At 32.1% G+C, this 25,629-nt stretch overlaps 2 protein-coding genes across 4 annotated transcripts in view; one reads left to right on the top strand and one right to left on the bottom strand.

Annotated features, from left to right (window-relative positions):
* Nucleotides 1–25,629, top strand: part of LOC130677536 (autophagy-related protein 16-1-like) — a 193,613-nt gene that overhangs the window by 15,087 nt on the left and 152,897 nt on the right. The window lies entirely within an intron of this gene.
* LOC130677521 (uncharacterized) overlaps nucleotides 4,797–25,629 on the bottom strand; it is a 120,877-nt gene continuing 100,044 nt past the window's right edge. For both annotated transcript variants that reach the window (XM_057484308.1, XM_057484317.1), the window contains 3 exons: nucleotides 12,698–13,034; nucleotides 11,956–12,621; nucleotides 4,797–10,052 (listed from right to left, as the gene is read on the bottom strand). In XM_057484308.1, the coding sequence (XP_057340291.1) occupies nucleotides 9,480–10,052; nucleotides 11,956–12,621; nucleotides 12,698–13,034 (1,576 nt within the window). In that variant the 3' untranslated portion in view covers nucleotides 4,797–9,479. The remainder of the gene's footprint in view (nucleotides 10,053–11,955; nucleotides 12,622–12,697; nucleotides 13,035–25,629) is intronic.

Consider the following 25,629-nt stretch of genomic DNA (forward strand, 5'->3'; position numbering starts at 1 on the left):
TAAACCCATAAGTATTGTACGCAACCTTCCAGAGGCTAACCCAGTGAGCTCCTACTAACTGATTCCAACAGCAGTACAATCCCAATGAAATTTTAGTCTACAGTAACTATTTATTCCAGAAGAATTACAACTATTATTTTGCAACTATTATGAAATCCTTAATTAATAATATTCAATACATGGAGTTTCATCACATATTCTATCATGTGCTATCAACCATTCCATTTTTATCCATTTATCAATCTATTGGTACAAAACAGATTGTACAGTACAACTTGTAATAATAATTTCTAAATCAGTATCTTCAAGTTAATCACAATTTTAATTTTTAACTTATGTATTTATTACTGATACCGTATGTTAACGTCTTTCTTCAGAAATATACTTAATTTACGGCTAATTTCAATTTATAAGTATCTAGAAGAATTGTAGCGCTTCATAATTAACCAGTTATCTTCCTCCCGAATTTTTCGGTCAATACGATAAACTAATTTAATTGATACAATTAACCCAGTCATTTCAATCCACTCGTTATTAATTCCGTTAGTTTTCGCAAACTATCTATTCTTCTGACTTACAAGTATAACAATGTATTTAAATTATAATTTTAATAACTAATGATTGGTGTGATTGTACCGATCAATGTTTAAGGTTGAATTTAATATTTTGTGTCGAAAGTATTGTTTAATTACTAGTTTCTTTGTTAAATATTCGAGCCAGTTCAAGAATAATTTATTTATCGCGAAGATTATTTGTATAAACACTCAATTAGTAAAAGACTTAGAATTGATACTCAATTTATTTTTCCTTCCATTAATACTGTCAAGCATTGAAAATATTGGCATATTTACATGAATAATATAAAATCTTTGGAAAGGACAAATGCATTTCTGACTAGAACTTGTAGTTTTAGGTTTTTCATAATCCTCAGTTTTTTTAACATCTGGTCTCTAGTCAACTTTCTCTCGTACCGTCATAAAGCAATAAAAATAAGGGTCCTTGTAAGATGCGGACTGAACGAACGATTGTATTCGAGAATTCTTAATTTAGTAAAAATCTTTGTACTATGGCCTTGAAGCCATCTGTTATGTGTACCTAAGTTTTTATATTTTACTATAACCCGCGTTATGTGAATTCTCTATGAACATAAGTTTTACTCGTTACTTTAATAGTGACATTTAGTTTCAACGCAGAATTTAAGGACAAGCTTTTACCAGAATCTTAAAACGACTAGCGTCAATAAGAATTCAAATACTAAACATGTGCAGTTTAACATTTTTGGGTTGTTATATTACTACTAAACCCGATCTCAACCTTCAACTTCTGTATATTGTTCTCAACATATTTTGCTTACCTCAAGCCTACTATTTTCAGAAATTCTTTAATAACCAATGTGTTTGTAACTTAGGTTTATTACTGTAAAATTCATATTGATAACGCATACATAAATTCTGACTGAATGTATTTGATTATATTACTGAATTCGTATTTTCAGAAATGATTGATCATCTCATTTTTAAATATTGAAGAGTCAACGCGTTAAAGCTTACTGATGATTTATATTTAATAAACTTATGTTTGTGATTTCTACCGATCTAATTATGTTAATGCGGCAACACCGATTATGGTTACAGTACGTCTCGGCTTACTACCTGGCCGTTTAGATACCTGGGCATGTCTTATGAAGGTCGGTTATGTATTTTTCTATTCGTTTATTATTTTCTTCGGTTTCAACGTTGTACTTCATTTATTTTCGTTGACATTTATTTATTTTAACAATAATACAAATTGTATAACTATTCTCCCGATTTTGTAATACGCGTTACTTAGATATCTAGCAAATATTACATTACTGCGTTTTTGATAATCTGTCCCAGTACACTAACTCAACATGCAAGTCATTAATAAGATATATTTTTCTACATTACCAAGCTCGTGAAGTTAACAAACCCAATGACACTCGGTGTCCCATTGCAACCTGAGCAATAATAGTTTCACCAGCTCTTGACACTGAACTTCTGTTCAATGATACACTACATTTATGTAGTCATTGTACTGTCTGTATACAGTTTACTTTAGCGATGAGTTCAACAATTTTCATCAATCCCTGCTGCTGCTTTCGTGATGATGTGAAGATTCAGATGATGTACTCGTCAATAATAATCATGGCTATTCCCGTCATAACTTCTGTACTTGCAGGAGTTGCACATATTGCGAGGATGTATTCAGATGTAATTTGAACTTATTTGTTGACTAATCGCTGCTTCCCATCGTAGTACACAGGATCCATTGTGCCACGGAATGGCACTCACCATAACGAATTGAACTTTCCGTGGATGTGATCTAATTATATTTTCTGTAAAATAACTACTTTATTATTAACTTATTGTAACCACACTGCACTTTATGCTGGCACACGGATTTCCAATCCCACTTCTGATATGTAAGAAGGACACTTTAATATATTTCACTTGCTAGTAGATAGAACCAGATATTTATTTAACAGTTAAACATTATTGAACCCGACAACTAATCGTATAATATGGACAGTTAATAATAAGTAATATAATAAGGGAAAGGGACAGAGTAGCTAGATGACGTCACGTTGGGTCCTCTCGGAGGGCCCCGTCGGAATGCCTCTTCTTCGTCAGCCTCAATGTCCATCTCGCCCTTCTCTAGTGGGGGTGAGCCTTGTCACAGGCTGGGGGTAGCTCCTGACATCAGAGGCTACAGGCCTCAAGATACCTATCGAGCAAAAGGCTCGATATTCAGGAACGAGTAGCTTACATATATAACCTATATATAATTATATATAATTAGACCTGGCCAATTTTTAGATCTAATTATATATAAGGTCTTATATATAATTATATATAATTAGGCAAAATCATTTTTTCCCGGGGAATGCTGCTGTACCCGCGCGCAGACATATTTTTAGTTCACTGGTTGAAACCAGTGAGCGCGACGTTCACTGATTCAACCAGTGAAATTCACTGGTTCAACCAGTGAACTTTTAGTCACTGGTTAAACCAGTGAATTTCACAGGTTGAATCAGTGGAATTTCACTGGTTCACTTTAAGAGAGTGTGTAGAGGTCTCCTATTCTCCATGGTTCATTCACAAACTGTTTTGTCTAAGCGCAATGGTGAGATTACCTTACATGTGATTGGTTGTTTGGATAAAACATTTTTTGATTGATACATATTGATGGACAGATCCCGTTTTGATTTTTTTTTAGAATTTTCGTATAAGATTCCATAGGAGAAAATCTACGGGCCACATCCCGAAAAATATATGTAGAGTAACATGTGCCCACATTTGCCCGTATCTGCCCGACGCCGATTACAAACAAATTACATATTTTTTTCTAGAATTTTCGGGTTTTTTGTACTAGATGACTTTATAATAAACAAAAAACATTTATATTGTTAGAGTTGTTTCCAACAACAGCAAAGTTATCGGTGCATTAGTTTTTTGTAGCTACCAACTGAATTTCGAAAACTTCAAAAAAATGATTGTGCCGGCATAAAATTCAAAGACAAGGAGTCATAGTTGTTCATAAAACATTATTTACTATTCCGATCGAGTAGAGTACGGCAAGTTTATAATGCCGATAAACAAAACAATCCGTAAAAATTTCTAAACTTGTATCGCGCTTATATATACATGTATAGGTACGTATATATAATATACATTGGGCGCCAATTAGTCTACGTGGTACGGAGACTAACGAAGGGCTTTAATAATATGAAGTTTCGGCTTAATTACCCTCTTGCAGCAACAGTAACTAACAAGTCTGCTTACCAAAGCCCGAACCCAGAAGCTACTCCTGTACTCTTATCGTTGTTATTGTTAATGTTGTCATTATTATTATTATTATTATTATTTAATATGCGTATAAGTTGCTTTCTTAATCACGACTGTCATGGACAAGATTAATTGACAAATTCAATTACGCGGGTCCACGAAAACCGACAATTGAATAACGCGGGTAATTTAAATATTTTTTACACAATACACAATCAACTGCATGTTAGTCGTTAAATTTAATGTGAATGAAAAATGGCGAGTAAAGTCGCGATAAAGAGGCGGGGTCGCAAGTCCAGTACCCTCGTGGCATAAAAATAAGTAGATTTTTTTTTAACGTGATCGAAGTCCTATAGCGAAGCACCCACACCAACAGCAAGGTCCGAGCCAAAGCGTTCTTTCCTCTTCTCAGGAAACTTAGTTCACCCGTTGAATCGTGACGAGAATTTGAATTGCGGCATTATCTGCAGCGCGATCAGCACTCTCAAAGTGCCTTTACTATCAAATATATATAAAGGGCAGGGGTAATATGGCCACCGAGAAAGTAATCTCGATTTAAGTACGATGATTTACTTTTTTTTTTTAATCACTTTTTTATTACTCGCGTTAAGATAAATTTTTATTTTTGAGGGTGAACAAGCATTATGTCAGATTTTTGTTATAAGATTAGATTTCAAAGCCATTTAGGATAAATTTATATTTAAATTAACCTAAGATTCTCATTTTTAATAGCCTCTTTTTTTTTTTTTATTTTATCACGGCCTATTTTACCCCATTTTGAGTTACTAGTCACTTGGGATCTTGAAGAATTAAATACTGAACAATATAAATTTTAGTTTATCTAAATCGGTCTAATAGTTTCCAAAATATCACATTTTTGAAAAATTAATATTGATCCCAAAGTTGCCGGTTCGAATCCCGGCTAATTTTTTTTTTTTTTTAATGAAACCTGAAAATAAAAATAAGGTGCCATTTAATAAAAAAGACATATTAGTTATAAAAATGAGTTTATTTATCTCTTTACCACACAATCTATGTACACTGGTACCGATAATGTTTAGCGTACAAGAGTAAAACTCAGTCATAAAAAAAAAGAGCGTAGAAAATTCGGCGTTGCATATTCAGCCACAAGAAATAATCTTGCAATTCATTATTACATATTTCATTAATTATTAATTACTTTTTAATTATTCATATTTTTTATTATTTTAATTGTGACATTTAATTGTCTTAAGCGGACCTTACACGGTGGATCTTACAAATAGAGAGCATTTGCGTAAGCTCCATGCGCAACTGATATTAATTATAATAAATAAGCAATTTTGGTGCGATACCAATCACAATTCAAATTAACTCTGTACGTGACTCTTGATTTAATGTTTTATATTTATCGTTATTGTTATTAATTATTTTAGTTATTTAGTAAAGTCAAAGTACAGAGAAAATTTGTTAAAATAATTAGTAACATATTTTTAGGCGCACCTCAGGCTCGAGGACAAGTGACTGGAGACAATGTAAATTAAAAAAAAAAAATAAGTAATTTAATTGCCGCGTAAATCGTCCTCGAGCCCAATATTAATATCAATTTATTTAAATTAATCTGAAGGTTCATTAAAACTCTCCGGCAGATATTGAAGAAAAAAAAGTAAAAATAAACAATTAATTTGAATGATATCGCTTATATCTATAGTTGAGATAAAGATGTGTATCATTATATTTATAATATATAAAATAATATAAATGAAATTGTTTGTCGCTTTGTATTTTATAATTTTAGTCGCTCAAGACAGTTTCCATTGAGTTATAGAAAATCTGGCGTAGGTTGGGCGCCAGGTTAAGACGGCGATTCAATTAACTCGATGGAAAGTGCTTTTTTTGTTATACTCTGAAATGCTCTCAGCTATAAGATGGTGCGAGAGAACAGACAGAATTCCAATGTTACCTTTTTTATTATTTTTGTTTTTATTAAATTTTTTTTACTATTTTATTTTTCAATCTTTCTGTCTTTTCCAATTCGCGTAGAAAACCGTTTCTTTACTTTTTTTTTTTTTTTATTCTTAATAGAATTTTTTTTTCAAGTTTTTGATATAAGTAATTTGACATAAAATTAAATTTTTCATTTTTTTTTTAATTACTAAAGTTAATTGATGCATAAAAAATATCAGATTATTAAAATATTAATTTTTTTTTTCTTTTAATTTTGAGATTTTAATGAAAAATTGTCAAATTAAAAAAAAAAACAATAAAATGAATTTTGCAAAGTGGATAATAATTGACTTTCTACCCACGCACCAAAAAGCAGCTTATACACTTCAGCTTCTATATAATTACAATAATAATAATAATTATATTTAATAATAATGATAATGCTAAAGTACTTAGATCTAGTAATGTTGATTATAAAAAAATGTAATGCTGAGCCACTTGACTTGAATCGTATTAATATCAATAATAATAACAATAATAATAAAAATAATTAAAAATAATAATAATAATAATAATAATAATAATGATGATAGAAATATTAGAGAAGCGGCTTAAAAGGGAGGCACAAGTTAAAATCCGAGATTAACTCTAATAAGATGGTTTTTACGTCGGTTTTATATTAAAAATTTTTTTTTTTTTTACATTAATATTTATTTCCTGCGTATGTTGGTGGCGATAAAAAATGTTCAGTTATTTTTTTAGCGGGTAATATTATTCTTAGTCCTTATAATACGGATCTTTGAAGGTTGCTTTTATTAATTAGCATTTGTGTGCACTGGTGTATGCACAAGTCGTAGTTGGGTAGCAACGTAGAGTAAAGGTAAAAGAGATGAGTGAGGAAAGCAAGAGCAGAGCTTTAAGAGTAGAGCCAGGAGAATGAGGAGAAAGAGGGTGAGAAGGGATGAGTGAGTAATTCATACGATCGACAAGGCAAACAACCGCACCGAGTGCCTCACCCAAACGATAATCCAAGTGCCAGACGACCGTATAATCTTATCTTTATATATATATATATAGACTGCTATATAGCGTTATTTGTCTTGACGAATGTATATTTTAATTTTAAAAGTTTCTCAATTAAATTGAATTGACACGATGAGTTTTAAGGCTGCCTCGAGGTATTTACTAAAATTTACGTTTACATTTCATTTACAATATATATATATATATATTAATTTTGATTATCAATGTACATTTCATTTGCATTTATAATGATTTCATTTAAATAATTATTTTTATTTAAAAAAATGATTTTTTTTTCAATTCCTAGTTATTTAAAAATCGATTTAAAATTAGTTTTATCAAAAATCAAAAATCAAAATTTAATAAATTTAATAAATACACGAAATTTAAAAATATGGCAATAAAAAAATAAGCTGATTAAATAAAATAAACAAATAAAGTTATAGAGAAGCTTGAATTCAAGTGGGAATTTGCAGAGCGGGCTTAAGGCGCCCGTAGATCTGGGGTTACATAACCACAGAACGAACCAGTAGTAGTAATAGTAGCAATAGTAGGACGCTAGGTAGTCTATGTAAATGTCTATCTATATATATATATATAGATGTGGTTGTTATAGAAGGGAGTATAGGCGCAAGGTAGGCTGAGGTTGAGGCAGAGGTACTGAGGGTGAGAAGGCGTTGTCCCGTGGCCCTTGTCGTAATCCGAACGAGCGACCCCGAGAGACGGCTGTACGTCCCGAGCTTAGAACCCGCGAGATGCCACGAGAGGCAATTAACCTTCCGGCACTACCCCATCCCTTTAACAACCCTACCGAGCTCCTCTCACGCTTTATCCTCCGCTTCCCTCTTTACACTTGCTCCTCGAAAGTATATATATCTATATATCTATATATATCTTACACAATGTCTCTACTCTACTTGTACTCATACTCCGACAGTAGTAAACCTCTCACCAATTTAACTCCACTTCCATTGCTAACCTTCCTCGTATTCCTCTTGTGAATACAATCGAAAAGGCTCGTCATCGTTTTCATTGGGTATATATATGTATATATCCACACATTTTACATTTACATAATCTCTTAATTTGTGTCTTGTCTAATTAAATATTTTATTTTATACACGAGATTTTAATTCCTTCATTAATATTTAAATTAAACTATTTTTTTTTATTTGTTTTATAAAGTAAATAAGAGTGTGCAAATAATGTTCGAATTAATTTCAATCATTTGTCTGATTTCAAATTATTCGATTAGAATTAGAATATTCTGTTCGAAATTTGAATACAAAATTTTGATCCAACTTGTAATTCAGAAAAAAAATTTTTACAACATTTTACTATTAATTAAAATTTTTTTTTAAATTAAAAAATGTACAAATAATTCGAAAGTTTGAATTATTCGTACACTCATATAAATTAATTTACTTTTAAATAAAAAAAAAATTTAATCCATTAATTCATCATGTGTTTTCACAAGTCAAAATAATTATATATATTTTCTGTTTTTGTTTCGCGAGTAAGAAATTTAACGAAATAATACAAAAAGCTTTATATAAAAGTTTGTTCCCGTCACACATCAACGTTGCCAAGACAATTGATTTCACCGAGAGCGCAGAACCCACACCTACACACTCGTGAGTAACCGAGAGATTCTCATAGTTTTCGGACGGGTAATGGCCCGTTTCTCCTACTTTTCTCTCGCTAATACTAAAGAACTCGCCGAATAAAGACATCTGAGTTAGAGCGCCCAAGAAGAACTATGGAAACGTTTATCGCGCGTAAATCTTACCTAAAGTACTATCGCCACACGTACTAAGGAGTTTTATATAAATGACTTTCATTTATTTTTCTCGTTATTATTATTATTATTATTATTATCATTATTTTTTTTTTTTTAAACAATTCACATTTTTTACCGTCAATTAGACTAAATAAAAATAATATTAACGATCCACCTTCCAGCCTCTGTCTGAGGACTCAAAGACTATTGCCATTATTATTATTATTATTATTATTATTATTATTATTATTATTATTATTATTATTATTATAATAATAAATTAAAATTTTGTCTGTTTTCTTATTCAAGTAATTTTATTTTTTATCAAACGTTAGATCCTCTTACTTATTTCATTTAATTGACTAATTAAAGAAAAAAAATAAGTTTTATGAAATCAGAGACTAGCGCGCTAATAAAAAAAAAAAAGAAAATACGTAAGCGAGTCTCATGACTTCGTGATTATGATCGGTAAAAATGACCGCGAAAATCTCCTTGGTTTAAAAATAAAATAAAAAAAAAGTGTCTTTGAGTGGGATCAGGTCAAGCGGTTCGTCTAGGGTCAGATGATCCGGCTCAACCTGAATCGACTCGTGGTAAAAAAAAAATGTCAAACCAAGGCAGCTTGTATACTTAGAATTAGTAAATAAAATAGTTGGCATGAAATAAAATTTTTAAGTAAAAAAATCGGCATTTAAATGCCGATTGACTTACGCTAAAAATTTTAATTCATGTTCTATTTATTTTTTTTTCCACCGTGGGTCCGCTTTTTGATATTCGTCCAGTTTAAATTGCTGCTCAAAGAGCGATGAGCAGCAATAAAAATCGGATTTTGTGGAATCTCTTACTTCTTCTAGTGATATGAGGATAGAAAAAGTAAAAAAGAACACGAAAAATTAAAAATTATAAATGAATATGAACTGTGGCGATGAGATTAGATTAAAAGATTAAAATCTGCGTGAATAACCGGCGTCGTAGAGCTTGCAGAGACTGTCAGTACGGCTGGGTATGCCGCTATGTAAACCGGGTACTGATACAGATACTGAGAGGGCCTCTTGGTGCTTAAGAATTTGCTTGCGCCGCTGCCAGGTGAATGTCCACGCGGCGATAACAACTATCTGGGCTATTATGAATACGGTACCGGCTATTATCGCTTCCGCCATGTTAATACAGAGTCCATTGACGCCAGTCATGTCTTGGGACTCGACAAAAATAGTATCGCGTGATTGAGTTGACGTAAGGTTACCGGCCGACGACTTGCCGTCTCGTTCGAAACCAAATTTATCGGTTATCTGGATTGATTGGACGAGCAGCAAATCTTCACGTTGGGCTGAGGATGAGCTGGTTGACCGACGTCTGCGTCGTCGCCCGTAGCTTATTACTGACCGCAACTCTCCGGTTGACTCTTCTTGGTCGCACTGGACTGGTTCGCAGCTCGGCATGCAGGGAGTTACTAATGCACGGAATTGAACCACTTCAGAGCTGGGGAATTTGAAGGCATCAAAGTGTGACAGTAGAATCTGAAAAATATAATTTATTTCATTTAAATCGGGTAAAATGGGTCATTGAAAAAATTTTTTTCAAATGAATTTCAATATTTTTAGAGAGAAAAATATGATAATTAAAATAAAATTCGGGTTTATTGAAGGATGGGGTAAAATAGATCGTTTTTCTTTATATATTTATGCATAATATATATTTATAAAAAAAATAGGAATAAAAATATCAAGTGAAGCAAAATGGAGCGTATAAATAAATAACAGTAGGAAATTAAACATAAACTAAGGGCGCATATCGAACCCGGTGATGAATGGTCGCTGGAGACATGTGCAAGGCAATCAATCATCTTGAACCGATTCCTGGGTGGATTATAATGTCGGTGAAAATTTTATCGAAGCTTTCAACGAGATTATATTACTCATGTTAAAAACCTATCCCACGTATAAATTACCGATTAATTTAATTCCCACAAATTAACGATTTTCTATCGAGATAGAGAATCTGTCTTTTCCTCAAAAAACTTTTTGTTAAAAATTGAACTACGAAATGGGCAAAAAGAATATTTATTTTTTTTATTCGGGCCTTTTAGTTTGAAAAATGATTGCAATTTAATTTGACGTTTTCATCTGGTTCCCTTTTCTTTATACGTATTGCCCAGCTTTAGCGTCTGTTACGTGACGGACATACCCACGTAGGTTTTGGACTTGAGTTGAGTGGAAACTCGAAAATAGAGCTCCTACTCGTAATATATAACCATTATTTTGTTTATTTATATTTATATTTGTTAAATGTTTGGTGAATCCAAGATAACTCTGGCATCTAAGAGTACCCCGAAATATTTATCTAGCTTTCAAACTACCAAACGAAAAGTAAACTCGTTTTTTCTAAAGTATCCGCTAATAAAAACAACTTGCCTCGTTATTTTTAACGGCCACAACGCGGTAACCTTTACACTAACGCGTATTTTATCGATGTCAAGCTGCATATGTTTCTTCCTGTTCTCGTTACCACGCATAACATTTTATCGTTCTGCAAAATACCCTTTATTTGTCTCTCCTCTCTATCTATGACCGTGTATTTGCTTTGTTTAACTCTTTGTCCGCTTTTGATTGTCTCTATACACCCCCTATCTCTCTTCTCCCTCTTTTTCCTCCCACTCCCAAGCGCATACTTTGTCATTTTGGTATTCCAACTGATGAAAGGCTACCGCTTTCATTTCACTGCCGTTTCCTACCGTTTATATTTCTGTCGGGCTATAAAATTTAACACAAAAAGATAATAAATTAATAGACGATACTAATACGGACACATTGGATTATTTCATTATTACGGTCCATTTTGCCTCGAGTGCTCAAAATTATCATCTTTTAAAAGTTTGTATTTATACGGTCCATTTTACCTTAAATTATTATAATATTTACGCGGTACATTTTACCCGACTTTCTAAATAATTTAAATTCCGAAGTAAAACTAAAATATTTTTTTAAAAAATAAATCTGGCGATTTGTTTATTGAAATATTCTGGTAAAAAATTTATGACTTTAATTAAAAAAGAATTTGCAGAGAATCAGTGAATAATAATATATAAGCCGGGTATAAATCGTTGAAGGCATATAAATTTAAATGGCGCAGTTAAGAGCGGTGAATGATTGGTGGACTGGTTGGATCATCCAGGATGAAGTAACGATTAACAATAATAATAATAATAATAGTCAGAGAATGATTGTCGGATTGGACAAGTTGTTGACTGTCATCATTTACGAGGAGCATGCGCCGATAATAAGTGTAATATTACCTTGGATGTGAGATAAATATGCAGATGGATAGACAAAGAATGAGGTACTGGTACTGGTACTGGTACAGGTACAGGTTATATGATGATAGTTATGATAAAATAATTGGTAAGAAAATAAAGCAACTGACCTTGCCGTTGGTGGTGGCCTTATAGAGGGGTCCCATGATAACGTGGTCTGTTGGGCATCCATTAGCATCGATAAGGACAATTTCGCTGGAGTCAACCCCGTCCATGGCGACGAGCTCGCGGACAAATATTTCATAGGGGCTATTTGGATCGAGTATCTCGAACTTAAGTGCCAGGGGATCGCCAACTTCAGCTGAGGGCATACCGTCATTGCCATTACGATCTGTTATTTTCATCGCAACATTGGGTGAGTCAACTATAACTTCTTCGTATAGAGCTGGCGTAATGTCTCCTTGGACACCCAAGTCGACTTCGTTGGAGACCGTTTTGTTTGTTAAATCGTACTGGCAGGTGACGGCCAATCCGAGGTCCGAACTGGTCACGATTGTATCGTGATGCTGGATCACAACGTCATTTAGATAACGACCAAGTCCCTGTGATCTGACATTGCACTCGAGATCGTCGTACGCCATACGCAACTCGAATTCAAGTGCTCCTTTAATGTCCTTGACGCACGAGTTTGGCGAGCCCTTTGCGTAAACCTTGCCGTTGAAGAGTTTGCTTGTTTGGATCCGTGCCACCATGTCACCAGCTCTGCAGTCTATTGTCACGTTGTAGCATGAGCTCAGTTCGTACGTTGAGGCTTCCGGTACATCAAGATATGGTTCCTACAATTAGTTTAAATTTAATAGCGTCCAGATATAAGCCGCTGAATTTTTATATTATATTATATAATATTTTTACCTGGATATCAGAGAGTGTTGCACGTGCATGATGACTCAGTCGGCATACCATGTCACCAGTGTCACCATAATCGTAAGAATGGCACCGGAAGGGTGAATTGAGACACAATTCGCGGCATTCATCAGAAGTAGCAATGTCTTGATGAACAGAATCAACTGTTTTCAGTATGCGACCAGTAAGTTTCTTGAATTCACAAAGTTTAACTGGTTCATCAACGCAGTGATTCTCCAAGTAATCAAATCCTTTTGAAGTTTGGAATGCACTTGACCCGGCAATAGTCAGACGGTCCATGTCTGATAACTCGCATACTTTTGTTGCGTTTGCATAATTTGCAGAGCTGGAATTAAAAAAATTAATTAATTTAGTTTATTTATCTGGAATGTGTTGAATTAATAAAAAATATGAGAATAGTCGTTAAGTTGGTTCTAGATCGCGTGTTGAGTGTAAATCTCCGGGTATTATTTTTCTCTCTTTCCGTCGCGTGCCAACTCACGATATGTACGATCTTTATATTTATATATATAAATATATATTCTCAGTAATAGTCAGCAAAGAGTTTGCTCTTGTGCTGAAGAATAAGAAAAATCGATCATGGCTATCGAGAGAAATCCCACTAACAGAGTGGTGCAACTTCCTAGATTATAATACAGCATCTCGATATACTCAAGCAAATCACGTAATAATTTTTTCGTTATATCCGACGAGAACTTTGATCTTTACTATTCATCCTTACTCCTTACGTGTGCAGTCTCTGTTCAATTTAATTATTTAATGCCATTGATATAAAATACAATATATATATTCACGATATCGTGTACTTCCTCTCGGGTAATCAATCTTAATGTTAATTTATCATTGAAACAAGTTTCTTGTGCGACGTACAAGTATAAATAAATACATATATGTATATATTGGATGTATATATTATATCAAAGTCTGTGTTAGTAGTAATATAGAGGGTAGAGTGAGTGTATCATCCACTCAGACGCAATAAACTTTATAAACTTGTGTGACTGATAAACAACGAATGTATTCACGTACAATGCGGGTAATAACTTTAGTACAACAGATTAAATACTATTGGTTTAAAACTTATGTTTCTTAGGAAATAGGCGTTTACTTAAATATACATTTTTTGTATTCTTATTTTATAATGTGGAATTTTACAATGAAAAAAATAAAATGTATATTTTCTTGAGTAATAAATAAGTAAAAATTATGGCATTATTAATTTGATACCCTGTAAAAAATCGGGAGTGAATACGGATTTTATTTTTATCCGAATTCACTCCTTGGAGTTCCGGAGTTTAAAAAAATCGCTCCGCATAAGGCGCGAATAGGGAATTTTTCATAGGCGGAGTGATTTCGGAGTGTCGCGGATTTTTATTTCAATCTGCATTCACTCCGGTCCGGAGTTTTAATAGGAACAGCTGTTAATTAGATACATAATTATTTCAATAAATAATTAATTTAAATATTAATAATTAAATTTAAAATATTATGTTTTTAATTTATAAAATGTTTTAGTAACTCACTAAATTATAATTTCATATATATAATACATACACAGAAAAAACAGATATCTTGAGTCAAGAAAATATTTTTGAAGACAAACGTTTTCGGGAATCAAGTCAAGATTTTCTTGAGCCAAGAGAATTCGTCTTGGTTGGAGAAGATTTCTACTTTATCTGAGAAAATTTAGGTCTCCAAAAAAATTTTCTTGAATCAAGAATATTTACCTTCAGTCGAGAATTTTTTTTTTGTGTGTAGTGAAAATATTAAATTATTGAATATTTATAGTGACAGAGTTTTTATGGAAATGTTTTATATTTCGGTACAATATAAAATGTTATCTCGTGATATAATTGATGCAAGTCATACGACAGTTTGTGACTCAGTAGACTTATATTCGTGAAAGTTTTATTATCAGCTGCTTATAATTTTTTTTAATAATTTCGCGTCAGTATATGGAAAGGGAGCTCGTAATTATTCCCGTACTCGATATAAATGTCAAAATATCAAACACTTAAGCTCACTATGTATTAGTAATTTTTTTTAAATTAATATTTTCCGAAACTTCCCTTCGGAGTAAAGTTCCTTTGAAGGGGAGTAAATAAATAAAAAGTCATCCACTCCGCAAATTTTTTACAGTGTATTTAACTTGAAGGATAATTAAATTTTTTAAATTTTTAAAAGAAATACATTATTAAACTAATTCAAAATTTTTTATTGATTTAATGTTCAATTAAAGATTGAATTTTTTAAATCGATAAGTTGAACTTTGATATCTCCGATGTTTTAATTGAAAATAAATATTTAAATTTTATGATTCTCGATTTAAAGTAGACCGACATACGGCGGATCCGCTCAATAATTTGCCGTAAAAAATCAGCAAATTTTTGATATCAAAATTTCGATAAATTTTTGTTCGAGATAAATAAAAAAAAAAAAAATTTACTCGATGCTCTGGAACCACAAAAAATAATTAGCGGTTTAGGAGGATCGTCGTACCCGATTTTTAATTTCAAATTCGATTAATTAAAAAAATGAAAATTTATCTCAGAAATTGAAATTGAATTTTTAAGCCGACATGAAATAAAAATGAATAACTTGTTTATTGGAGTTGGATTTTTTTTAAAACTTTATTGAATTAAATTGGTTTTAAGTTGATTTAATGATAAAAAAAATCTATATATAAAAAGTAACTATAAAGAGATAAAAGAAAAACAATAAAAGTCACAGAGTCCAAGTTGGTCTTTTAACATCTGCTAGTACGGTTAAAATTTCCCTTGAGATTTATACTAAGTTATAAGAGGGAAACTATGAGGGAAAAACTGTTGTCCCTGATATCTACTGAGAGAGGAATCACCGAGCGAAGAGTTGTATCCTACTTTTATTTCCCCTCAACTTGAGTAAGAGTTTAGTAGAGTTGTAGATTGTACTTGTGGTAGTAAATCCCTTGTATTTGTAGGCAGAGGGAAAGGTAGAGGTAGAGATAGAGGTAGAGCCAGAGGTAGAGATAGAGGTAGAGCCAGAGGTAGAACTAGAGCTATGGGTTTAAAGAAATGCCAGTAATACACAAACTTTAATTATTCATTGGTTATTTGCCCCAATCCATTTGCAAATTGCCAATTATCGTTCGATCGTAAAATTTTTAAATATTTTACATATTTATTATTTTTAAATATTAATTAATATTTTATCTATATATATTTATTTTCTTTAAATAAGTGAGCTTGTTGGCTTAAATTTAATTGACATTTACAATAGATTTGATTACCGATGGTAATTTATTTATTTTTCAGTAAGTTAATTAAAATGGGTGTCAATAAATGTAAAATTTATCACGTGAAATATTGTGACATTAAAAATAAATGACAGGAGAATACTACATTTTAATGGTCATTTATCGTGTACGCCGATGTTTGATGGACGTCAGTTGTCCGGACAATAATGTTGACAAGCGAATAAAAAATTTTTTATTAATGGTTTAAATTCAATTTATTAAACATACATATATATATTTATTTTTTTTTGTAACAAAAAAATTATATAAATATTCAAAAATTTATTTATTTTATAAACTATAAATTGAATTAAATGGATTCTAAATATTTATTTTATTATAATGTAATTACAATAAATTAAATAGTATGTGTATATATGTATAAAATAAACTTGACGAAGTGTATAATCAAAACACTTGAACCGCGAGAAAACTTGGTACATCGTTTAGTTAGTATTAATGTTAGTGTACCCAAGATCAGTTGGTGTTAGTAAACTAACATCAAGACCAATACCCAAGACCAAGACCTGAGTCGCGGAGGTAAAGTGAAGTGGTTGTTGAGGTAAGAGACCAAGAGAAAGATAGAGCAAGAGAATGAGTGAGTGAGTGAGTGAGTGAGTCCTAGAACTCTGGTTGCGCGCAGAAATGTGACCATTAAAATATATATACTGACCGTACCCATTCTCGCATGCCGTCGCGCGACACGACTCCCAGGAATTACGACAAAGATAACAGGGAGATAGATACAACTTTATCGCTTCTCTCATGCGCTACCGTGCTGCACACCATCACCAACACCACCAGCACTACCATCAGCAGCCCTGGCACCAGCACTAACAGCACATTCTAGCATTCATGAATAAGAAAAATAAAAACAGAAAAAAATACACACATAAGAACAAGTAGAAGAAGAAGAAGAAAAAGTATAAAAAGAAGAAAAGATGCAGCTCAGGACTCGTGTGCTTGCTTCTTAACTGACCACCACTTCCTCTTTATACTTAGTCAATGTCACACCAAATTAATACCTTTTAAACTTTTATTACGTGTTTATTATCGTCAATTGCATCTTTAACAATCCGTAGATAATATACATCGAAAAAATTAACTCGTAAATTATTAAAAGACTAGAGCTCATGTTTCGTGCGTATGTCGCTTTTTATATATTTATTTATTTACATATATATACACTGTAAAAAATTTTCGGAGTGAACACAGAATAAATCCTCACTGAATGCGGATGACTGTTCATTTATTTAATCCCCTTGGAGTGAAATTTAACTCCGAAGGGGAGTTTATTTTAATATCGAAACTTCAATTCGGAGTGAATGCGGATTGAAATAAAATCCGTAATCCCTTTGAATTTACTCCCGATTTTTTTAGTGTATTGTTCTGTAAATTATATATAGGGGAGGGAGAGGCAAAACGGAGTACTTGAGGAAATAACAAGTTTTCGAGGACTCAGAAGGTAAAAAAAAAATTTCTGGATTTTAAATGAATTTGATTGTTAAATTTTTTTGTAAGTAATTTACATGAAGAAAAATTATATTTTACAATTTTTTAATAGTTTTTATCAGAAAACAAAAGTCATTAATAGTTTTCGACTGACAATCGATTTTTGAAAAAGTTTAACAAAAAAAAATTCAAAATAATGCTCAATTATATTTTCAAAAGTGATTTTAGAGTGTTTAAAAAACATTTGAAAAATAAAAATTTTTTTTATAAAATTTTGGGGGTACCCCGTTTTGCGCCCCCTTTCCCTATTTTTATACTGTCTTTAGCCAATTCAGCGTTCGGAAAAGAGGCTCATATACTTTTCATCTCCTCTTTATTATATGATTATTTGAATTTATAATTTTTGTTAGTTCAAAGCCGATAAAAATAATAAAATAAATTGCGTAAGAAATTATTCTTTATACTCTCGTATCTTGACCAAATTAATTTATCTATATATTTATTTATCCATAATACATCGTATATATTCATAATACACAAATTAATATTCATACCCTGTCAAGATATTTTTACTCAGTATAACCTTAATAACAATAATAAATCGTCAAATAATTTTAGCCTACCACCTTGTCACGTTCGAGACATCTCGTAAGCTTTGGTCCTCCCCCGTACCCAGTCTTTATACTCTGAGCTCTCAACCGCTCAGCAATTTGCATATGCAGATTACACGATACAAGTAATTAATTTCCAATCAGCTACCGTTACTAAAAGATTAACTATCTAACTAAATTAACAAACTATTTTACTATTCAATTTTTATTATTTACATTTACACTCCCCGGAGATCTTGTAAATATTTTATTTTATTTATCATTCACCTCAGGAAATTAAGTGATCGCGATAAACTCTAATCAATTATTTACACCAATGTCCTTCGACCTCCAGCGTTTGGTTAGATAAATTTAAAGATAAATGTGTTCTTATCGTCTCAACGAGACGCGAGCCAGCTCTTAGCGAGAGCTTTTAGCTTTAGCTTCTGCTTCACCTACAGATTTAAGCTTTTAGGTTTTAACTTTAAGGTTTGCCTCCCGAACTAGAAACCAATCCAAGGTATAGCACACATGACATCGTGTTCACAAACTTACTGGCACCTGTTACACATCTCCGTTGGTTTGCTCTTCTCTTCTCTTCTCTAGTCTAGTCTAGTCTAGTCTAGTCTTGCAGCAAACCAAGACCTTAAACATCCACCAGAAGCTAAAGACAGGCTACATATCTATAGCTGGTACTATAGCGCCGGTTACCCTGACAACCGTACATTAACTTTATCGTATAATTACATCGTGGCCAACACACCCGCAGTATCCAGTCCCAACGTATGCCCTTTATAACAGCACACATTCTCACGTATTCTGTATCTCGATATTTCCCTACGCGAGTGTGTTAGAGTATCAGAGTGTGTGTGTGTCGATATTGGTACCGGCATCAGTATCCCATCTATTTACAGGTTATTTGCGGTCGATCCGACATATTCGACGATATTATCCCACCCATTATTTTCTCATAAATATTTACAAGTGTTTTATGTATCTACATTGAATTTATAAAACTCGGTGATATTGTAAATATACCAGAATACATTTATTTCAACTTTTTTATTTTATTTAAATAAAATCATACACTTAGTGATGAATAAATTTATGAGCTAAATTATTTTTTTTATATGATATACTTTTGGTTATTAAATTTTTATTACAGTTCAGATTTATCTTTTTTACTTCCCGGGGTCTGAATTATTGAGTTAATGTAAAAATACACGAAGACCTTTTTTTAGAAAATTTAATTTCCTATAAATTTGTTTCTGATAAATTTTTTCTTATCTCCAATACTTTATCCAGAATTTTTATTTAAAAATTATTTGAATTTTATTATTATAATAAAGTCATATTAATTCAAAATATGTATATTTTTGGTATAGATATATGTATCTAATTAAACTAGTAATAAAGCACGATTTCACACCAGCATTATCATATAATATTAATAACAATTTTAATAACCCTTAAAACTTAACAGATTAAAATCTGTCAGATTGAAATCCGAGGTATTTGGTCGGTATTTCTACAGAACATGAATACGATAACTATGAAAAGCACTTCTATCCAACAATGTACGTATATAGATCCCAGGTTCGCTAATTAAATTTTACAGAGCAGAGCTTTTTCCATGAATTTTCCACAAGGATCCATAGCTCCATCTCCATCTTCGTCTCCAATTCCGTCTCTTCTTACCACCTACCAGTGAGTGAGTGAGTTGAGCTGAGTTGAGTTGAGTAAAACTCCCTCAACTCTTTTTCGACGAATCCACGCGCTCAAGTGGAACGCAATTAACGTTTGTCAGCAAAAACCCGACGACATCACTGGCACGCCGAGGACAGTGAGTCGACCGCGCTTAAACTTTCCTTATTACGTTCCAGCCTCCCTTACAATCATACTCAAGCTCCAACCCCAGTTCCAGCTCTAGCTAAAACTCTCATCCTGGTTCCAGTCTACTCTTACTTGTTGTCATTGTCGTACACTATAGTTTGGCATTCATCGCTCAAAATTTGCTTGGATGCTTCTCGATTAAATATCTTGCTAGATTCGCGATCGCAGAATGATAAGAGAGAATCATGATAATAATAATAAAATATAATAAAAGTTTTAAGGGAGTAGGATGAGTGCCAGCGGTGAATTTATTAGACCGGATGCTCGTCCCATTACTGGACCCCAAGATACAATCCGCATACCACCAGGCTCACTCACTGACTATGCTGTAAACACTCGGGCTGAAGCAGCTAACCAACTATTTTGCACACTATACTTAGCGCCTCGATGCAAATTAATAGCCAACTTAGCTTCTTGCTTACTTTTATTTATCCTCTTTGTCATCTACTTCCAGCTAATGGAATTATTTGAAAATTATAGTCTCACATTTTTTTTTTTTTTTTTTTCCGCACGGCAACCTCTTTATTCTGATAACTATCGGGCTTACGTCGAAAGTGATCATACACTTTTTTATAGACAATTTAATCCTCTACAATTTTGTTCTAATACATTTTTATCGTATCCCTAATAGATTAATTAGAACTTTTAATTTTTAATTAAGAAATTAAAAAATTTTTTTTTATTATTTATTTATCAAATTCTCTGAATTGTTACTGCGGCTTAAAATTTTTTATAAGTGAGTTGGGTGATTTTTTTTTTTTTCAAATGACGTCAAAGATTTTTTTTTGGGTTAGAAGACTAAAAATAATAAAATTAGTGTTTAACTAACGATTTAGGAAATCACGTAATCCAGAATCTAGAGTCTAGAGTCCAGAGTCCGGAGACCAAAGTGGACATTTAGGGCAGCAAGACAAATTGCATCAAGAGAATAGCCATTAAGTCAGGTTGGACTTGGTGCCCCTTGAACCACTAGCACTCTGTAGTGTTCGTATCCCATCCATACATCTGGTATCCAAACCGATGGTACAGTACCTAGTGTCTAGTGTCTAGTGTTCAATGCTTCCCAACAGACCATACTGTTTGGTTAAATGTCCCTCGATTTACATTTCCGTGGTATATGCGGTCCTTGTAGTATCCAAGTATCTGTTAACGCAAACTATATCTTTATCTATAAGTACTTTTTTGGCTCAGCAATCAAAGATACGGCGAAAAATTTTCATTAACAAAATTTTTCAAAATTTTATTTCCTATAAAAGATCTCTATCACTTTTCATGTAAATTCATTTTAATTTAAAATTTCAGTTACAGAAAATTTAAATTTTTTTTATAGAGAATTCTCTATCAAAAAGTATGAGGTCATTTATGTAATAAGTCTACTGCTTTACTCGTAATCAAAGATAAAATGAAAATGTTTTTTTATAAAAAAAAAGTTGACTGGCATCGAATGGACACCAAAATCCTTTTTTTTTTTTTAAATGAAAAAAAATTCATCACGAGAGGTGAAATATTTAAAAGTTTAAAATAATCTGTATATAAATATATGTATATATAACAGTTGGTTTTGGATCAAAGGATTAAAATCCTCTTCGGCCTTTTCTGTTAACCGTAGCACGTAACACTGTAAACCACCAAAATCCGGCAATGCCGAACGCGTACGGCTCAGAGATCCGGCTTTTTCAGAGTCTGTATCAACGCCCCAGTACCTTCCTAGGTCGAGACGGGTTTAAATTAACAACAAAACCCATACAACCTTCCATATATATATTTTTTTTTGTCTTTTTTTTTCAAATATACATACTCGACTTTTTTTATTTTTAATATCAAAATATGTTTTCATTATTGTAATTTAAAGAAAGAAAAAAAAATATATATATATATATATATATATATATATATATATATATATATATATATATATATATATTATTCGTTTTTCAATCAATAATCCACTGGTGGAATATATTAAAATTTATTTGCCGGCAATAAATAATAAATGTAATCCCGATAAATTTTTTATTAATTACAACGTTACGTTTATTTGATTAAAAATTTCTCGCAGTATTTAATATATTTTTGATAATATTTATTTTAAAACAAGTAAAAGCGTAAATTAAAATTAATTTTTAATATTATTTACGCTGTAGAGAATTTTTAATTTAACGGAAAAATCTCTTTGATAAATTATAAATTGATAAAAAAAAATGCTTCAATTTATACGAGATATTTTTCTTTTTTATTATTATGAAAAAAAATTAAATTGGAATTTTGTGACGGGTTAAAAAATATACTAATATTTTAATTTAAATTTTTGGTAAACTATCAAGGCTACGATAAAACTGTGTTGAGATAAAATTCTAGAGAATTAAATTTTCAGTAATTGATCGCCCATGCAGGAGCTGCCAGAGTTGAACGACGAGGCCCTACTTGGCCCAGCACTGGGTAACCTAACTTTGGCACACCTATATTGGCCCATGCTTGGCTCAAGATTGGGTTCTCAGTCCTGGCCGTTACAATGATTACCCGGGCTTGGGCCAAGACTGGGTAACCTAGCCTTGACCATTCAATGGCAACCTAGCCTTGGGCCAGGACTGGGTAACCTAGCCTTGGCCGTTACAATGATTACCCGAGCTTGGTAACTACGAGGTTAATAATAATCAAATTTGTTTTAATTAAATTTATTTGTTTCTTCGATGTATGGGCCAGATCTGGCAACGAAGCCTGAGCCCGGACTGGCAACCAAGCATGGGCCAGGTCTAGCAATCAGGACTGGCCCTGTGTTATCATTCCAGACTTCTACCAAGGCTGGCTTACAAGCTCGGCCCAAGGTTCTACATACTTGGGCCAAGTCTGGGCCCGCCGTACTTTCCTCTCTGAGCGTTCATAAAAGACGTTCGCGCTTATGGGGGAAGAGGGGGTGTCGCTTACTGCGACAAGGGGGGTCGAGGTGTCTGAAGAAACGTGATGTTCGCGGCTCATCAAACAATGTTGCAAATTTTTCTCTCGGTTTTTTTTTAAATTCTATTTCATAATGGGAGGGGGTCTATCATTTGTGACGCAATATTAGTAGGGGGATCGCAGTAAACTTGGCATAGCGTGACAAAGAGGGAGGAAGTCTAAAAAGGTAACATTTTGCGTGACATGTTTAATGAACGGCACCTAATAATGCTTCTTATGAATTTTTTTTAAAAACTGTGAGATCGAGGTAAAAATTTTTTTATTTTTTTTTTCTAGTAGATTTCTTAGAAATCTGGCTATTGCAATTGTGCTCATGGTGGATTTTTTGATGAATTTTTTTAATACCTTTTATGGCTTCGAAATTCATACAGAATAATGAAAAAATCTGTTTTTTAGTTCATTTTTACTGGAAAGTTCGAAAACTAATACATGAATAACGAGAAATTCACTTCTAATTCGGTCGCCGAATGGTTTTTTTTTCTTTAAGTAATTAATAAATAAACAAAAGTTTGAATTAAATAATAAAATAATAACTCGAGTAATGATGGCGTAACTCCAAGTACAATTGAAGTAGAAAATAAATATTTGCGCAATTAGTTGAATAATTAAATGAGCTACTTAGCTTTTATGACACATAAGTGCAAATGCCAAGTCAGTAATTTGGATATTTGTCAAAGTGATATTTCAAGTAACTTTATTTTTTTCTATTAATATTTCATAAACTTGTAAAAATTATTTAAATTCAGTTCATGAATTAAAATGAAGTGTTATCTGAATAAAACAAAAAAAGGGTCTTTTATTTGTTGTTGGTGTAAGTACATCGTGAAACAGATTTCCGTGTCGTTTGTGTAGCTAATGTGGTAGCTGCTGTGTGGCTAATGTTCGTTATCTCATGTTTGGCTTTCTAATGGGTTGTTTTAATGGTCTAGTAGACTCTAGTCTACGATACATCCTATATTTTACATCTCGACATTTACCTAACTTATATTTCTGTTTATTTCATATTTACATATCATTTATTAATTAATTTATTTATTTTTGAATTACTCTGATCATATAAAAAACTTATTTACTCTAAATTTTACCCCTATAAATCAATTTTTCTACCCTGTCCATTTTACCCCCAACTTAATTTTTTTATTCTATCCATTTTATCTTAAAATTTTTTTTAAATTTCCGTTTTACTTATTTTTACCTTAGAAAATATTTTACAATGACAATTTTGGCTGAACTGTAATTGCATCAAAGACAAATTTAAAAACAATTGAAAAAATAATAAAACCAACGGAAAAAGAATAAAAAGAAAAACAACAACATTAAATAAGGTGTTCTCAAAGGAATTGTTTTACTACTGAGGAAAACCACAAAAACATAAAAATATTGCTTACATATTTCCTCATATTTTCTTTGTTTTATATATATATTGTTATTATTATTTTTTTTACTCTGTCCCCGTGGTCCCCGTTAGATTCTCCAGCCAAGACTTTAACCCCGTGCACCACCGCCGGCGTAGTACAAAGTTTCGTCCTAGCGGAAAATATCCTTCGGAAAATACATATGTCGAGCGTTCGATCGGAAAATAAATGAAAAACGCGTCTGATTCCCTAGTCGCCTACTCCCCACAGCTCCCGACTCGATTCAACTTGACTCAACTCAGCTCTCCTCAGCTCATTCCTTTATACTCTATTTTCTTGGTCCTTTATTTTATTTTCTCAGCTACTTCAAACCCATAACGTATTGATACTCATTTTTACATCGGACAACCTCAACCAATGCATCAAACAGACACATTTTTAATAAAAAAACAAATTTTATTTCCATATTTATCAAATTGAAAGTGTCAAGTGGACATATTTGACAATACTATCGATAGTTTAATTTTAAAATCGATCAGCGAAACTGTCGAGTGTCCAAATAACCGGCGTGTGAATCACAAAATTTTTCATAAAGAATTCAATTTCCTACAAAATTGTTTATCATAATTTTTACCCGATTTCAAATATTAAGCTCATAAATTTCTATAAAAAATAGCCCTCAAATTTCTTCCCACTAATTCATTAATTAAAATTATAACTAAACTATCGATTTTACTGAAAAATAATTAGTATCTTTTTTATTGACGACAAAATTTCCTACAACTTTTTCCTCCATCATTTTTCTCTATTTAAATTTCTTTGCTCTTGTTTACAAAAATATTTATCACAACTTTTAAGAAAATAATAAATAACAACTAAACAAATCTATGAACGTATATATATCTATACGGTATCGGACGTAATGGGTCATTATCTATCTTTATTATACAGTTTATTTTCTAATAAGACCAGAATATTCGTCACGCAATGTTTGCAACGGTTTGCTGAATCTATTTCTGTATTTATATTAATAAAACAGGATTTATGACCAAGGATAAATATTATTTTATATATATATATCTATTGATGATAATAATTATTTATTAATATCATTTATTTTTTCTTTTATGTTTCAGGTAAGTGATATATTTCATTTTACAAAATGATAAATTATATTTAAACGTCGTTCAAACAAGCTGTCAACTTTGCCAGGTAATGTTACATCCTTATTATACACAAACTTAAATGCTAATACACTGCTGGTATAAAAAACTAGTCAATATATTATATACGTATATGATTGAAACGGTCGGGTGAGAATAACCGCAGGTAACCTATATAGAGGCTTCGAAATCCTGGCATGATAGATTAATAAAACAGAGTTCATATACACAGAAAGAA

This window comes from Microplitis mediator, chromosome 1 (assembly GCF_029852145.1).
Source record: "Microplitis mediator isolate UGA2020A chromosome 1, iyMicMedi2.1, whole genome shotgun sequence".
NCBI classification, from domain to species: domain Eukaryota; kingdom Metazoa; phylum Arthropoda; class Insecta; order Hymenoptera; family Braconidae; genus Microplitis; species Microplitis mediator.